Source organism: Diabrotica virgifera, chromosome 8, assembly GCF_917563875.1.
Source record: "Diabrotica virgifera virgifera chromosome 8, PGI_DIABVI_V3a".
NCBI classification, from domain to species: Eukaryota; Metazoa; Arthropoda; class Insecta; order Coleoptera; family Chrysomelidae; genus Diabrotica; species Diabrotica virgifera.
Genome location: NC_065450.1, coordinates 178,816,545 through 178,835,464, shown reverse-complemented (window position 1 = coordinate 178,835,464; position 18,920 = coordinate 178,816,545). Strand labels below are relative to the sequence as shown.

At 35.7% G+C, this 18,920-nt stretch overlaps 1 protein-coding gene across 4 annotated transcripts in view; it reads left to right on the top strand.

Moving 5' to 3' along the window:
• LOC114337834 (neuroglobin-like) overlaps nucleotides 1-17,000 on the top strand; it is a 115,947-nt gene extending 98,947 nt beyond the window's left edge. For all 4 annotated transcript variants that reach the window (XM_050658614.1, XM_050658612.1, XM_050658613.1 and 1 more), the window contains exons 3-4: nucleotides 8,908-9,130; nucleotides 16,768-17,000. In XM_050658614.1, the coding sequence (XP_050514571.1) occupies nucleotides 8,908-9,130; nucleotides 16,768-16,893 (349 nt within the window). In that variant the 3' untranslated portion in view covers nucleotides 16,894-17,000. The remainder of the gene's footprint in view (nucleotides 1-8,907; nucleotides 9,131-16,767) is intronic.
• Nucleotides 17,001-18,920: the final 1,920 nt, after the last annotated feature.

Sequence of the window (18,920 nt, the reverse complement as noted above, 5' to 3'; positions counted from 1 at the left end):
AGACATGTAAGATATTTTTAAAACGTTACTAGTTACATGTACGGAACTACCGTTTTTTAGTTGCCTACTCAATTCAGTACAAGGATCAGATACATCAGTATTTTGTAATCAGTATTTGTACTCAGTACCACTAAGAACCAGTATCAATAGTAACCGTTACACGTTTACACTTATTTTGCCCGTCTATATTCGTTACGGTGACAGCCGATGGTCGGGTTAGCTTGTGTTCAATATGCGGCACGCTATAAAAATAACTGCCCGTCCCACCGGCGCAGGTTGTGACTCGCTTAGGTTCAATATGCGCCGCGGCTTACAGTAGGATGTAACTCTGCGACACATGAGACATGTGTCTCAAAAGAAAAGTATTTGTTCAGTGCGTGTTGCAGAAACTTTAACAATAACCAAGAAAGTAAGAAATAAAATTTGTGTTAGACAAAGAGCCATGGAACGCTCAATGTTAGGCATTTCTTGCAGGGATCGAATTACGAAAAAGGAAATAAGACGAAGAACAGGAGTGACAGGTGCCATAGAAATAATTATGACCCTAAAGTGGAACTAGGCAGGGTACATAGCTGCAATGTTGGATAATAGGATGGATATAGCGAATAATATACTGGAAACCAAGACAAGAAGCATATCGAAGAAGAGGTCGTCCTCCAACCAGATGGTCTGATGACATAAAACGGATCGACAAAAGTTGGATGCAAACAGCATAAAACAGAAATACATGGAAAAGACTAAGGAAAACCTACATCCAGTAGTGAATGGATCCGGGTTGAATGATGATGATAATGATGTAACTACGAGACATACCACAAATATACAAATAAATACTGGTGGTATAGACGTGCTCTCATAAAAATAGAAAGACTAAGATGAGGAAAGTCAGACAGGGCTGTGTCCTGTCTCCTACTTTGTTCAATTTGTATTCAGAGGAAATAATCCAGGAAGCACTAGAAGACCTAACCACGGGAATAAAAGTAAATGGGCGACCAATCAATAATATACGGTTTGCCGACGACACTATTTTATTAGCCGAATGTCTTGAGGATTTACAACAAATGGTTGACAGAGTGGTAGGAGTCAGCCAAGAAAACGGACTGTCCCTAAACACAAAAAAGACACAATTTATGGTAATCACAAAAGTTCAACAGCGCCAAGAAAGCATAACAATACATGGAGAACAAATTAAAAAGGTTGAAAAATATAAATATTTGGGTACAATAATTAATGAAACTAATGAGTACACAGAAGAGATTAAAGCAAGAATAGGACAGGCAAGAAATGCTTTCAACAAACTAAAAAAAGTACTCTGTAGCAGGGACATTACAATTTCTTTAAAGATAAGACTTCTGAGATGCTACGTGTTCTCCGTATTATTCTATGGGTTGGAGGCTTGGACATTAAAGAAGGATGTTTCGGACAGATTAGAAGCCTTCGAGTTATGGGCCTACAGAAGAATATTAAGAATAAGTTGGGTGGATAGAGTCACGAATATCGAGGTGTTGAGAAGAATGGGAAAAGATAAAGAGATTTTAAATATAATTAAAGTCAGAAAACTGCAATATCTGGGACATGTTATGAGGGGCGAGCGTTATAACTTGTTACAATTGATAATGCAAGGAAGAATACAGGGTAGAAGGAGTCGCGGAAGAAGACGCATCTCCTGGTTAAACAATTTGAGAGCTTGGTTTAATTGCACTTCTGCTGATCTCTTTAGAGCAGCGGTGTCGAAAGTGCGAATTGCCGTGATGGTTGCCAACCTTCTTAGAGGAGATGGCACATGAAGAAGAAGAAGAAGATGAGGAAGACATCTAGCAAGATCAAATAAGAACAACCCTCTTAGATAAATCCTTATGTTGCACTCGGTGAGGAGTAGATTAAAAGATAGGACAACCCTTAAACGGAAGGATAGTGTAGATGATGATGCTAGAAAAATAGGCGCAGCAAACTTAAAGCGGTTGGCAATGGATAGGACTGGCTGTCAAAATCAAGGCTCTACTATGGGTCTGTATTATCTACGTTGATAATGACCTTATAGAAACACACTTTTATTTTTAGGATGTGACATAGGTTATGAAGAAGTAGAACAACTTACTCTAAAAAAACAAGAAAAGAAACAAGAATTAAATTTTATAATGTACTGGCAGCCCCAGTTATAACCTATGGTAGTGAAACTTGGACGGTCTGAAAACAAGAAAACCAAAGAATATAATCAGTCGAAATTAAACACATATGATGATGTATGAAAACAAAGTGATGCATATTGCAAGACCAAATAATTAGAAAGGAATATACAGGGTGTTTCTAAATAAGTATGACAAACTTTAAGGGGTAATTATTCTACATAAAAAAAATATTCACAGTTTGCTCTATAAACGTATGTCCGCAAAATGCTCCGTTTCCGAGATACGGGATGTTGAGTTTTTACTTTCATACTGCCAATTTATTTATTGCTCTAAGACCGCTGGAGCTATGAAAATGAAATTTGGTGGATTTTAGCATTACGCCAGGAACTGAAGCTTATCACCCCGCAAGTTTTTACAGAATGGATCGATTTGTTTGAAAATTTGAGAATAAGTAGTAGATAGTCCAAGGATCAAAATCTATATGATTCCGAAAGGCGCTTTTACTATGGGGGTGGTTGCCACCCCATCTCGGGGGTGGAAATTTTTTATTATATTTTGACCGAAAAAGTTGATAAAAACATTCATTGTAAGCAAAAAATATTTTATAATTTTTTTGATAAAATTAATAGTTTTCGATTTATTCGTTATCGAAAGTGTTAGTTTTGTATAGAAAAAAATCAATGTTTTCGATATACCTACTCATTTACGATTCACTCAATTTTTGCCGTAGAAACAATTTTTTCAAACCAAGTTCTTGGGAATTAAATAACCTTCAATTTTATATTGAAAACTTTTTTCGTATCTCTGATGCTAATCTTTCTATTCTGAAGAAAATAGCATTTTTTACCAAACTACAAAAATTCGTTATTCACTTTTAACTTCAGTTATTTAAAAACTAATCATTCTAAGCCACTTAAACTTTTATAATCTATTAATAATACATAAATAAATAAAAATGAATAAGGCCATTGACTAAAAACACCGCTAACATACATTATTGTGCTTCCAATTGGATGTCTCCTTTTTTTCTTCAAAAAAATATATTGATTTTTTAACCGTAACTTTTTTATTTTTCATCTTAGAAAGTTTGGTAAAAAATAATTCTGTAGGATTCTACAATATCTATAAGCTTATTAATATTAAAAATCTTTTTAAAATCCTCAGTCGCAAAAAGAGGTGACTTTGAAAGGGTTGGTAAAGGTGGTTTTTGCGTGTTATTCCAGGTTTTAATTGTCAATAGCTCACTCAGATTATGTCCTAGAAAAAAATTTTGCAAACCAGTTTCTTGGGAATTAAATAAGCTACAATTTTATATTTAAACATTTTTTCCTATCTCTGATGCTAATCTTGCTATTCTGAAGAAAACGTCATTTTTTTCCAAACTACAAAAATTCTTTATTCGTTTTAACTCCACTTTTTTTAAAAACTAATCATTCTAAGCCGGTGAAAGCTCTAGAATATATTAATAATACATAAATAAAGAAGACTAAATAAATTCAATGACTAATTTTAATAAGGGTCGTGATTAGGGGGTTGCTTGTAATCACTTTTTCGCTGAAAAAAAATAGAGACTGACATTCTTTTCATTATAAGTCACTTAATTTTTGAGCTAGACTTTTATTTTATTTCTGCAGATATTTTTAAGTACTTTAAATTAGTTTAAACAAGTTGTCCTCGAAAAATGTTTCCCGTCTTTTGACTTTGAATCTACAATATCTAGCATTTGAAGAAGAAGAGCCAACATATATAATAAAGTATAGCTCGATTACTATTGCTCTTAAAGAAATTTTAAAGAAACGGTTTTGTTTATTTTTTCAAAGGGTACATTTTTGTTAAGTAAAGTTGTTTTGACAAAACGAAAACTTTTGGAGTTATTAGTAGAAAACTTATTAAAAACATTGATTTTTTCGATATAAAACTACCACGTTCGATAGAGAATAATAATCGAAAACTAGTAATTTTATCAAAAAAATGTATAGAACATTTTTTACTTAGAATGAACGTTTCTATCAACTTTTTGCGGTCAAAATATAATAAAAAAATTCCACTTCGGAGATGGGGTGGCAACCACCCCCATGGTAAAAGCGCCTTTTGGCATGATATAGATTTTGATTCTTGGACTATCCACTACTTATTCTCAAATTTTCAAGCAAATCGATCCATTCTGTAAAATTTGCGAGGTTTTGTCCTATTTTAAGCTTCATTACTTGGACTATAATATGTAGTTATTGCGCATTTTTTGACATACAAATTAGAATTTTGTATTCATCATTGGCGAGCATACGAGAAATCGCCCGAATTAAAAAAAAATAGTACGCTACTGAGATATTTCAGGTTAAAAATTATTGTTGAATTCCTCGTTTAATTTATGACAAAAAAAATCTCTCGTCTTATTTTCATATGGTGCACCGTTTTTATGCAAAAAATAAACATTTGAGCGCGTATTTTGCAATTAATAAAACTAATTAATACAACAATACTAAACTAGAACAATAACAGAAAATAACACTAATTAGATTTAAAACAGTCGCAAAGCTACAACAAATGTTCAAAATGACCTACTTCAGATGTGACATGAAGAATTTTATATCATTGGCGCGCGTACGGATATTGGTCTGAATTGTTTTATCGAAAAAAATTAGTACGTCACTGAGATGTTGAAAATTAAAAATCATTTTTGAATTCCTCGTTCAATTTACGACAAAAAATTTTTCTTGGATTTTTTCATATGAGACGCCGATTTTATGCAAAAAAATATCTTAACCTGTACAAAGTATTTGAAATAAGTTTCTATGGATATGGAAAATACGTCGAATATTTTGTAAGCGTCAAGATGTATTATTTTTTTGTATAAAAACGGCGCCTCGTATGAAATACAGGTAAGATATATTTTTTGTTAAAAATTATACGAGGAATTTAAAAGCGATTTTTAATTTGACATATCTCAGTGGCGTACTATTTTTTACTTAAAAAACTATTGAGATCCTTACCCGTACGCTCGCCAATGATGAATATAAAATTCTTGTCACCAGTGAAGGTCATTTTAAACATTTGTTGTAGCTTTGCGCCTAGTTGAAATCTTATTAGTGTTATTTTCTGTTATTGTTGTAGTTTTATTGTATTAGATAGTTCATGATAATCATCATCATTCTCTTTGCCTTATCCCTATGCGGGGTCGGCTTCCCTAATTGCATTTCTCCACACAATTCTATCTTGGGCCATATCAATGTTAATCCCCTTTACCAACATGTCCAGCCTTATCGTCTCCCCCCAGGTCTTCTTTGGCCTTCCTCTCCTACTCCTTCCAGGAATCTGCACTTCAGCTATTCTTCGTATTGGGTGGTTAACGTATCGACGTTGAACATGACCAAACCATCTTAACCTATGCTCTCTCATTTTGGCATCAATTGGTGCCACACCTAGACTTCCCCTAATATACTCATTTCTAATTTTATCCTTCTTTGTCACTCCACTCATCCATCTAAGCATTCTCATTTCCGCCACATGCATTCGCTGTTCCTCTTTCTTTTTCACTGCCCAACATTCAGTTCCGTACATCATAGCTGGTCTTATGGCTGTTTTATAGAATTTTCCCTTCAGCTTCATTGGAATTTTTCTGTCACACAACACACCACTCGCTTCTTTCCACTTCATCCATCCAGCCCTAATTCTACTGCATGCATCTCCATCTATTTCTCCATTACTCTGTAATATCGATCCTAGGTACTTAAAACTATTGCTTTTTACAATCATTTCACCATCCAAAGATACCATTTTATTTGTAGTAGCTCCATCTTTAAATGAAGATAGTTCATGATAATATTTTAATGAAATGAAAAATACTCGCTAAGATGTTAATTTTTTTTGCATAAAAACGTTGCATCATACGACAAGAAAGGTTTTTGTCATAAATTAAATGAGAAATTTAAAATTAATTTTTAATTTATTTGAAATATCCCTGTTGCGTACTATTCTTTTCTTTAAAAAATTCAGACCATTATCCGTATGCGCGCCAACGATGAATACAAAATTCTTATTTGTACGTCAAAAAATGCGCCATAACTAGTTCTTGAAACCTACCAAACTTCATTTTCATAGCTCAACTGGTGTTGAAAATTGGCAGTTTGAAAAGAAAATTTCAACACCCCGTATCTCGGAAACGAAGCAAATAGTCCAGAGAAATAAGGTTTTTCTCGTGACACATCCCCCTCCAGGCCGAAACCAATTTTTTTGAGTAGTATGGACATCTATATTATTAACCTATATGTTTCCTGCAGCCGATTTTGATGATATACATAGTTATAAACAAATGAAGATCGAAAAACGGTAAATTATCGCTTTTTTCGTCTATTGCCAAAAAGTTAAGCACTTTAAACAAATTTGAGAGTAAGAAACTCATAAATCGTATAAAAAACATCAATATGGCATTCGCTGAATATGTCCAACCTTATTGGTTGCTTAGAAAATTCCAAAATAAATCATAAATATTGAGTTTTTATAAATATTCGTAACTTAGGTAAAAATTAACTTAGAATCTTCTTATTACACGGAATGCCGAGACTTCTTGTACTTAAGTTATATTTTAAATTTCAAAGCAATTGGTCAAATAGTTTAAAAGTTATTTAATTTATTTTTCCCAAATTCATTTTTTTTTGCAACACTATAAGTCAGAAAATTATGAGGTTACAATAATACTACTGACAGTTTATGAAAGAAGAACATTTATACTATTACCTTAATTAAAAATAAATGACAAAAAATAATTTTAAACAGTGTAAAATTATTTTGCAAAAACATGTCCATTCTTTGCTTACTTAAAAACAATTAGAATAACTTTTTAACCGTTACCCGTAGACAAATTATTTTTTCATATTTAGAAAGACTGAATTTTTATACACATTTAGAAAGAAAAACAACTGTTCTAGGACATTTAGGGACAAAGTTAGCCCCCCCATTTTTTTAATTCACATGTTTTTGCAAAATTATTTTGCAATATCTATAATTATTTTTTGTCATTTTTTTTAAATTAAATTAATACTGTAAATTTTCTTCTTTCATAAACTATCCAAAATATTACTGTAACTTCATCATTTTCTGACTTACAGTGTGGCAAAAAAAATTAATTTTGGATAAACAAATTAAATAACTTTTAAATTATTTGACCAATTGCTTTGGAATTTAGGGTATAATTTAAGCACCATAAGTCTCAGCATTCCATGTAATAAGAAGGTTCTAAGTTAATTTTTAGATAAGTTATGAATATTTATAAAAACTCAAAATTTATGATTTATTTATCAATTTTCTAAGTAACCAATAAGGATAGACATATTCAGCGAACGCCATATTGAATTTTTTTATACGGTTTATGAGTTTATTACTCTCAAATTTGTTTAAAATACTTAACTTTTTGGTTATAGACGAAAAAAGCGAAAATTTACCGTTTTTTGATCTTCATTTGTTTATAACTATGTATATCATCAAAATCGGCTGCAGGAAACATATAGGTTATTATTATAGATGACCATATTACTCGAAAAATTTGGTTTCAGCCTGGAGGGGGATGTGTCACCAACACGATATTTTTTTTCCTTATTTCTCTGAACTAAAATGCGGACATACGTTTATAGAGCAAACTGTGAATATTTTTTTATGTAGAATAAATACCCCTTAAAGTTTGTCATACTTATTTAGAAACACCCTGTATATTTCTTTCTAATTATTTGGTCTTTCAATATGCATCACTTTGTTTGTAGTGCAAGCTGTCATTATTTTTTTATGTAGAATTACTCCTTAAAGGTTGTCATACTTATTTAGAAACACCATTAGGTCTGGATCCCGCGTATGAAAAAAAAGTTGATTAATAGCAAGCTGAAAATTTGTTAATAGCTTAAGGGTGTCTAGTCGGACAAACTTTGATAGATGGGAACACTGGAACAGGGGAAGTTTTAATTGTGGAACAGGTTAAAAATTTGGAACGGTCAGACCACGAAAACGGCACATGTATTTTGTCCGACAGAACAGACTTAAACTCTTCGAACAGAGATTAAGCTCTCATGCAAAAATCAGTCTGCTATTTATCACCAAATGGGCGTTTTAATGTGTGGAACATGTAGAATATGTCAAATGACAGGAATTATGACAGGTGATAAATAGCAGTCTGATTTTTGCATGAGAGTTTAATCTCTGTTCGGAGAGTTTAAGTCTGTTCTGTCGGACAAAATAAATGTACCGTTTTCGTGGTGTGACCGTTCCAAATTTTTAACCTGTTCCACAATTAAAACTGCCCCTGTTCCAGTGTTCCCATATATCAAAGTTTATCCGACTAGACACCCTTAAGCTATTAACAAATTCTCGGCTTGCTATTAATCAACTTTTTTTTCATACGCGGGATCCAGACCTACATGTCTAAGGGCTGATTTAAATATATTCCCGACGAATAATAGAATTCAGCAAATCACCTTAAAATGAACAAAATATTTTAAAATAATGAACCCAGATAGACTGGTAAGACAGAGTGGATTAAGAGACATGGTACGGTCTCAAAGAAGATGGCAATATTGTAAACGGTTTGAAGCCTAATTCTTGAAGTTCAGGGGAAGAATAAGATAAATGACATCATTGTTATTGATCTGAAAATATAAGATAAATAGTGTAGTTCCATTTAAGATGGGAAATTAGTGGTAAATTCCCATTTAATAGAGTAAATAACTTCACTTGTGTTTATAATAACCATTTAGAAAATATTAAAACGATAAAACTGAATGAAATTTCTTTTTAGGCTTTTCGAAATTGCACCTAAGCACAAGTTAACTTTTCCATTCAGAGACGTACCTACCGAAGACCTTCCTAGAAACAAGAAATTTCACGCCCATGTAAACAGCGTTATGTACTCAATAAGTTCAATTGTCAACAGCTTAAATGATGTCGATACCGTAGCAGCTATAATTGATAAAATAGGACGAAATCATGCAAGAAGATCAGTAGATCTACAGGCTCTAAAGGTAAGTACAGTATGCGGCAAAATAAACAGCACCTCATCATCATCATCAGCCTCTCTCGATCCACTGCAGGGCATAGGCCTCCCCTGTATGCCTCCAAAGTGTTCTATCTTGTGCTCTCTGTATTCAGATTTTCGTTGTCTTTCGTAAGTCGTCTTGCCATCATGTTGGTGGTGTTCCTCTGCTACGTTTATCGGCTCTTGGTCTCCATTTAACTAGTTTGCGAGTCGACCTTTTGCCCTTCATTCTGGCAATGTGTCCAGCCCATTTACATTTTAAGTTAAAGCTTCTTTCAATGACGTCTATGACTTTGGTCTTAGCTTGTTGATGTTTGTTTTAATTCTGTCTCGTCGAGTGGTCTCTATTATTGATTGCTCCATTCTTGTTTGCGCTACTCTTAGCTTTTGTTCGTTTTTCTTTGTGAGCGATAATGTTCCTGCACCATTGGTCATCACCGGTAGCACGCGTTGGTCGAAAACATTTTTCTTCATATTATCTAGAATGTCACTCTTAAAAACGTGCCTAAGAGCTCCGTATGCTGCCCATCCTTGTATTATTCATCTGGATACTTCATTTTGTTTGATTGGCCTTACGTATCTTAATTTCGTGACCCAGATATATATTTGTCTACCAGTTCTATTAAATTTGTTTATTTTGTATTTCAAGGTGTTTACTTGGTACTAAGTTCCTCATTTATTTTGTTTTTGGTATATTCATTTTTAATATATTCATTGAAATATTTATTATTTTATATTTATATAATTAGTATACATGATAATATAGTCTTGCAAACATTATTCATACAACGGTCTCGATAAAACAGATGTTCAAGTTGCCCTCCGTTCAGTTTCAACTTTTTCCGGAGCGTTCACGAAGGTTCAATCATGTCCTGTTAACTAAGGCTGTTTAATGACATGAAAAAGTCGTAAATTTTAGTCCGCAACTCCGGAATATCAGACGGTGAATCGATACGGAAAACAACATCCTTCAGCATTCAGTAACACGTGGCGTTAGGTCTGGTGAGTGCGATGGGTATGAAAAATCACTGCCACGCGAAATAAGGCGATCCCCAAAATGGTTGCGTAACATTCGAAGAGACTCCGTAACAGGTTGCCTCGCCTTGCTGAAACTAATGTTGATTAAGTAGTAGGTACCTGGAACGACAAAAACGCTAAAGATCATGCAGAAATAGAGTGATCAAGAAATCCAAGGACCGGAGAACTAGAGATTTCTGACGCTGGAAAATAAATTCTGGTTACAACCTAAATCCGAATCTTCTACATCTACAAAGCAAACGGACGATAAATTGATAGACATGGGGAATCTGCACTGTGCATTCCACGACAGTTTAAGAGTTCATTTTGTTTCAGAGACCACTACTATGAAACTCAGAACAGCCCGTGATGTGCACTGAGTTCAAGAGGACGAAAAGAAGTTCACACCACGGCCTATTCTGTAGAGTTTAAGAGGACGAAAAGAAGTTGAAACCACGGGCTATTCTGTGGAGTTTAAGAAGACGACAAATGTACATACACCGATGATGGTGGTCTCTTAATCGAAATTAATTTTAAACTCTGTTTCATTATTTTAGTGTGTTTTGTTACATGAATGTTTTTTCACCTTCTGGTAAGGTTGGATATAGCGGGTCTATTCATCTCTATAAATCGCTGAGTTCCTGCTTAGATTTCTCAATAAAAGCTCTAAGCAATAATCTATGCATGTTACCGTTAAAACCAGATTTCGGTTAAAACTCGAATTTACTAGGAAAAACTAGTTTTAACTATGCGCTTTAGACAATTCTAGTTTTCTAGTTTTAACTAGTCAAAACTACATTTGACAGCTAAATTCAGTTAAACTAGAATTCCCGAACAGGTTTCATTTAAAGTAGTGTAACAAAAGAGAAATCTTGGCCGACCGCCGTATAACAGTAAACACCTCGAGAATGACGTCATCGAATGATCTAGGCCTCGGCGGAAAGGAGGAGGAACTTCTCGAACGTACGACCCGTAGGCGGAACACGCTGATAGCTAGAGATGGGCGTCGATTGTTCCAGAATAACAACTGGGTATAAATACGGGCATATTTGTAAATAAAGTTTAGTCTTAAGCTAAAGTTTGTAAAGTAAACTTGTATAAATAAATAATAAAGTCGTATATAAATACCCAAACGCTCGTTTATTACAGTTGGTGTCGGTGTTCGGTAAACTTAGTGCGATATAAATAAGTGAATTACAGAGAGACTTTAAAAGACTTTTGAACTTTATTCGTCGGGACTAACCGGAGTGCGTTAATTGTTCGATATTCGGAAAGACTTTAAAAGACTTTTGGACTTTATTCGTCGGGAATAGGTAAAGTGCGTTGATTGTTCGGTATTCGGAAAGACTGTTAAAAGACATTTTGGAAAGTACGTGTGTGCCGACCAAAGATGTTGCTACAAGAACTTACAGTAAAACAGCTCCGTGAACAGCTAGAGGAACGGGATCTGGACAGCAGTGGGTTCAAGATAGTCCTACAAGCACGACTCGAGGATGTCCTCACGAAGAACGGAGAAGACCCAAAGACGTTCCACTTCCAGTCAGCAGAACAAGCAATCTTATCGAAATTAAAAACTGTTTCTGAAACGATCGATGAAACTTGTAGAAAAAGCGACGAGAAATTCGAAAACGTTGCTAAAAGATTCGACGAGACTTCTCAAAAGATTGATGAAACTTTTAAAGAGGTTTGTAGACAAAACAACGAAAAACTTGAAGAAGTTTGTAAACAGAACAATGAGAAATTTGAAGAAGTTTCTAGAACATTCGATAAGATACAGAAAAGTGTAGACGACAATAAAGAAACGTTAGAAGAGAAGATCAAACAACTAGAGACTATGGTAACCAATACGAAAGTTCTACCTTCAGTTAATGCAGTAGTTTTGGCCGTAGAAGAGAAGATCAAAGAATTAGAAAGCATGATAACCGATACAAAAGTGCAACCGTCAGTTAATGCAGTAGCTTTAGATCCTGTAGTGAAAGATAAACTACCGAGAGACGAAATGTCGCATAATATGAGATTCAAATTACCACCATTTGATGGAAAGTCCTCTTGGTCCATATACCTTAGACAATTCGAAGCTATTGCAACTGCTAATCATTGGACCGAACAGGAAAAGGCTGTTTCCTTGACTGCTGCTTTGCGAGGTGATGCTGCAGATATATTAAGATCAATTCCTACGGATCAAGAAAATTGTTACCAGACCTTGTTCACTCGTCTAGAAAAACGCTATGGAGATGCCCATCTACAACAAGTATACAAAGCACAACTGCGAAGTAGAAGTCAACGAGCAAGTGAGAATCTGAAATTTACTGCAAGAATTTGAAGCAGAAGTGGCTCGTGTGGTGCGGTTGGCTTATCCAGAGGTGCCAGACAGCGTTTTAGAAGAAATTGCAGTAGATACCTTCGTCAATGGGCTGAAAGATAATGAACTACAGAAAGCTTTACGACTAGCAAGGCCGAAAGCTTTAGATGAAGCACTTGCTATTGCATTGAAACACGAAGCAGCTAGCCAAGCTTCACGAAACAATCGAGTAATAGCCGTGGAAAAAGGCGATAAGAGAAAAGATGAACGTTTGGTGGAAATGGTACGGAGGGTGATTCGTGACACGATGCCGAAGAGACGCGTGAAGAGGGCTGGAAGAGTTCGTTCAAATACAGATGCTTCCTCGATACGGCCATGCGGTGAAAGTTGTAATCACCGGCTTAAAGTAGAGGAACAGCGTTGCCCTGTGAGACGAACTACCGTAGTTAATGAACAATGGCAGCCCCAACAGCTACAAAACGCCCAAGAAGATGATCCATGTATAAAAAAAGTATTGGATTGGATGCAGCAAGGTGAAAGACCTAGTTGGCAGGACATTAGTGCATGTAGTCCAGAAGTCAAGGCCTACTGGAGCCAATGGAATTGCCTGGTACTAAAAGATGATCTGTACAGAACCTTTGAGAACGATGATGGTACAGAATCTAAGCTGCAGTTGATTGTACCTAAAAGTAAAGTGTCAGAAGTATTGCGTCAGTTGCATGACGGTACATCAGGTGGACACTTTGGTATTACGAAGACTCTGCAAAAGGTTTGAGAACGGTTCTATTGGGTGAACTGTAAAGATGATGTAAGAAGATGGTGCCGGAAATGTGAACTGTGTGCATCCGGTAATGGTCCAGTTGGTAAAAAGAGAGCACCCATGAGACAGTACAATGTTGGAAGTCCTATGGAAAGAGTAGCAATCGACATTGCAGGTCCATTTCCAGAAACCGATGCTGGAAATAAATACATTCTGGTAGCCATGGACTATTCTACGAAATGGACCGAGGCCTATGCATTACCGAATCAAGAAGCTGCTACCGTTGCAGAGGTACTTGTTAAAGAATTCTTCAGCCGATTTGGTGTTCCCTTGGAGATCCACTCCGACCAAGGGCGAAACTTTGAGTCAGCTCTTTTCCAAAACGTTTGTAAATTGATTGGTGCCAATAAGACCAGAACAACACCCCTGCATCCTCAATCAGATGGAATGGTCGAGAGGATGAACCGAACGATGGGTAAACACTTGTCCAAAGTTGTATCTGAACATCAGCGAGATTGGGACCAACACATTCATTTATTCCTGATGGCCTACCGCTCGGCCGTGAATGAAACTACAGGTCAAACACCAACCTGCCTGATGTTGGGTCGTGAAGTTCGTTTGCCCTGCGACCTAGAGTTTGGCTGCAGACCTTCCGAGGAATATGTTGCAGGCGAAGAATACGTAGACCGCCTGAAGTTACGAATGAACAACATTCATGAACTTGCCCGACAACACATCCAGATAGCCAGTGACAGAATGAAAGATCAATATGATTCTCGCTGCAAGAATGAAAGCTTCGAAGTAGGTGATCTTGTCTGGCTTTATAATCCACAACGTCGTCGAGGCCTGTGTCCTAAACTGCAAAGACAATGGGAAGGTCCGTATGAAGTTAAGAAGAAAATAAATGACGTAATATACAGAATTAAGAAGTTACCAAACGGTAAACCAAAAGTTATTCACATAAATCGTCTTGCACCATATGCTGGCTCAAATGAAGCAGAGGAAGCCCGAGTCCTCCAACACGAGATGAAAGATGCACCACAGCCAAGTTTTAAGGAATTTATGTCAAATTACGCAGAAAGAAAGAGTGCTAGATTCGGCGTGACCACGGAAGTTCAGCAAGATCTGTTTGGTGTTCCAGAAAACGTCTCTCTAGCCCACTGTGTTGCCCAAGACCTCGAGATGACTAAAGGAATCTCGTCCGTATTCAATAGAAAGTTCGGCCGCCTGGACGAGTTAAAGAATCAACAACCTAAAATTGGAAGAGTATTGCGATTGGAAGATGGTCCTCGATCTTTGCTGTATATAGTGACCAGGAAGTCCTATACGGACACGCCAAGCTACGAGAACATATGGCGTGCTCTAACTAATTTGAAGAAAATCGTGTGTAATTATGACATCAAAGATTTGACTATACCAAAAATAGGCCATGCAGTAGAAAATCTGGATTGGAAGATTGTGAGAAGCATGCTTGAAGTGATCTTCAGAGAAGCTGGCGTACGAATTACTGTGTGTTGCATGAACCCGAAGATGTCATACCCCTCAAAGACAGTAGACTGCTATTACTTCTTGAAGGGTGTATGCAGAGCTGGAGAGTCGTGTAGATTCCGCCATCCTGGGCCTTCATCTAGAGTTGCTGATCGGGACGCTCAGATCTTAAGAGGGGAGCAGTGTAACAAAAGAGAAATCTTGGCCGACCGCCGTATAACAGTAAACACCTCGAGAATGACGTCATCGAATGATCTAGGCCTCGGCGGAAAGGAGGAGGAACTTCTCGAACGTACAACCCGTAGGCGGAACACGCTGATAGCTAGAGATGGGCGTCGATTGTTCCAGAATAACAACTGGGTATAAATACGGGCATATTTGTAAATAAAGTTTAGTCTTAAGCTAAAGTTTGTAAAGTAAACTTGTATAAATAAATAATAAAGTCGTATATAAATACCCGAACGCTCGTTTATTACAGTAGTTTATATTAGTTCAAACTAGTTTTTACTGAAATTACTAGCGAATACCAGTTAAAATCGTTGCGAGAAGAGACAAATACGATGTTGATTTTCTGCATCGTTTTTTCAGTTATATGACACTATATTATGTATTATTCATCATGAGTGATAATGCCGAAGATCAATCAGTTTGAGAGCAGAGATACAAGAACGTGGAAAGAACATTTTTTGGAAAAGATTTTACAAAGGGAACAGAGCAAGAAGAAAGAAAGACACTACAATGTTGTTATCAAAAGCATGTACAGTCGAACCTGCTTAATGGAATTGCCTTCGTGCCAAACAAAAGTATTCCTATAACCGGGATATTCTAATAACCGATCATTGGTCGCTGGTAGAAACGTTTCGAGACCTTCAATTTCTATTCCTTAAACAGGGATATTCCTTTAAAAGAGGTATTTTAATAAGCGGGATTGACTGTATAATAAATTAATTCCCGAAGTACAAGATGCGGAACTGTCTGATAAGAAAACACTAAAACGATTTAAAATTGTTGAAGTTGGCGACATAAAAAAGTTGGCTTCTAGAATTGAACTCATCAAATATTATGGACCTGCTGAAGACATTTTTATGACATAATAGAAGCAGCCCACGTAGCTATTGGTCATGTAGTTTGGGATAGGTTGAAGATTGAAACCGCCAGAAAATACGCAAATACATATAACAATTGATATGTTCAATAATTATATATCAATGGGTGAAACTTGCCAACGAAAGGCAAGTGAAGCGAAGAAGGGTCTTGTGTCGAAACCTATATTGCATTCAGAAATGAATAGTCGCTGTTAGGTATATTTGATCGATATGCAATCACAAGAGCATTACAGCTGCAAGTTTATTATGGTTTATCAAGACCATTTAACACAATTTGTTTTGTTAAATTTTTGTTTTGTTTAATGACCGAGAGTGAGGTAATGCGGTTATAAACGAGGTAGTGTCATACTGGCCTGAGGTAAAATTAGTTCACGGAAAATCAAGGCACAGTCATAGTCAAGGTTCAGTCGAGCGAGCTAACCAAGATATCGAGAAAATATTAGCAGCCTGGATGCAAGACAATAACACAAAAACTTGGTCAAAAGTACTTAAACGTTTTTTACGTTTATGATCTTGTCCAGTGTTTTACGTTTTAGAGAAATTATTTGCAAACAACCGGGGCAGCAAATTATTTACCGACTTTCATTTGCATTTGGAAATTACTGAAAAGTTTAGTAAAAACCAGTTTTGACTGAAATATGTTTAGTCTTAAACTATAATTAACTGAAAATATTTGATAATTCTAGTTCACTAGTTAAAACTAGAATTGTCTAAACTCCATAGTTAAAACTAGTTTTAACTAGTACATTCGGGTTTTAACTGAAATCGGGGTTTTACGGTAACACAATTATATTATATTTGAAAAACTCTCGATCATTACCATTTCAATTGCGTTGTCTTTATTAATTCATAATTCATTTTCTTTGAATAACTCTTTTTTAGTTTGGCGAATATCAACACGACGTCTTTAATTGAATTATCAAACAAATTAATTTATAATTATTTTTCAGGACGTAAAAAGGGCTTTATTGGATATTTTTGCTTTTATGACAACGGCAGAGTTAGCAGCTTGGAACAAAATGCTTGATTACTTCGCAAAAACCGCATTTAAAGGCATTCATGAAGAAAATGAATAATCATTTCCATTTAAGCTTGAGATGTGTGGAGAGTGTGAGATGAAATGAAATTAAACAATTTGTATGATTCAAAGACATTAAATTTTTGATTTATTTACAATGTTTTATTCGTGCGTATTATTTCAATTTAGTAAAAATTATGATCTCACCTCTTGTTGACCTTTGTTGTTTATCCTTTGTGTGCCAAAATCAATTACTTTTCAATACTTTTCTAATGATTATATGTATAGGTCTGGATCACGCGTATAAAAAAACGTTGATTAATAGCAAGCTGAAAATTTGTTAAGCTTAAGGGTGTCTAGTCGGACAAACTTTGATATATGGGAACACTGAAACAGGGGAAGTTTTAATTGCGAAACAGGTTAAAAATTTGGAACGGTCATACCACGAAAACGTCACATGTATTTTGTCCGACAGAACTTCCAATTAATTTGTTACCTTTTCATTAAACTCTAATGCAACAATCAGAATGTTATTTATCACCAAATGGGCATTTTAATGAGTGAAATACGTAGAACATGTCAAATGACAGGAATTATGACAGGTGATCAATAGCAGTCTGATTTTTGCATGAGAGTTTAATAAAACGGTAACAAATCAATTGGAAGTTCTGTCGGACAAAATATATGTGACGTTTTCGTGGTCTGACCGTTCCAAATTTTTAACCTGTTCCACAATTAAAAGTTCCTCTGTTTCAGTGTTCCCATATGTCAAAGTCTGTCCGGCTAGACACACTTACGCTAATAACAAATTTTCAGCTTGCTATTAATCAACTTTTTTCTCATACGTGGGATCCAGAACTAGTACCTGGAAATACAATTAATATAAATCGCCATTGAAAAGTAATTACTTTATTTAGTGGAGAGATATTTGTTCCTTCACATTTTTGCCGATAAGGATGGTAGATAATATACGTATGGAGTAATTCCACTGATTCCATAGATTCCATATTTGTATCGCAAATTCTGTCCTAATATTTTACATTGCTATCTTTTTGAATATATTTTTAAAGTATGGTTAACATAGCAGAAGAAAAAGCTAAAGGAAGAACTGGTAAATACATATGTACACTGTGAAGATAGACCAATGAGTTCTAAATGAAGTAGTGGATGATGTTATAGGTAGTGTTAATAAAATGAATCAGGGATATAAAATGAGTAACCGAACCATGAGAATACTTGGCTACGCAGATGATGCAATGTTAATAGCCGAAAACGAAGATGACTTACAACGCCTACTTCAAAAATTTAAAATAACCGCCGAAAAGTTAACCTGACACTATCCACAAAGGAAACCCAATCGATGGTAATATCCAAGAACCCAATTATATGTAAATTAGTAGTGGACGACCATATAATCGAACAGGTAATTGATTGTAGATACTTGGGTGTGGAAATATCTAGCGACAGGCATATGTGTCAAGAAACAAAACAGCAGGTAACGAAAGCAACGAGAATATCTGGTTTCCTGAGGGATATAATCTGGCGGAATAAATATATGAGCACCGAAAGCAAAGTCCGCATTTATATGACATGTGTTAGACCCGTACTTACATACGCAGTTGAGACAAGGGCCGAGAAAACAAAGACCAAACAAATAATGAGAACAACAGAGATGAAAACCCTAAGATCCATAAGAGGTATCACACTCAGAGATAGAATACGAAACGAAGACATATTGAGAGAGCTAGGCGTTCAAGACGTAGTGAGATGGACAATAGCACGACGGCGCATGTGGAGATATCACGTAGATCGAATGAATCATGAACGTATGGCGCAATGGGCGAAGACACAGAAGCCCAACACCAAGCGACCCATAGGAAGACCCAAAAACGATGGTACGAGAGCTGGAGCTCCGGATCGCAGCAGAGACTGTAACAGAAGAAACAGGACATAGTTCTATTACAAGAAGAAGAAGAAGTGGAAGAATAAAAAAAAAGAAGGGTTCTTGAAACGAATAAGCGATTGACTACCCCGCTAATTGAAATAATATTCGAAAATATTACCCCAATCAACTAAGATAGCCGT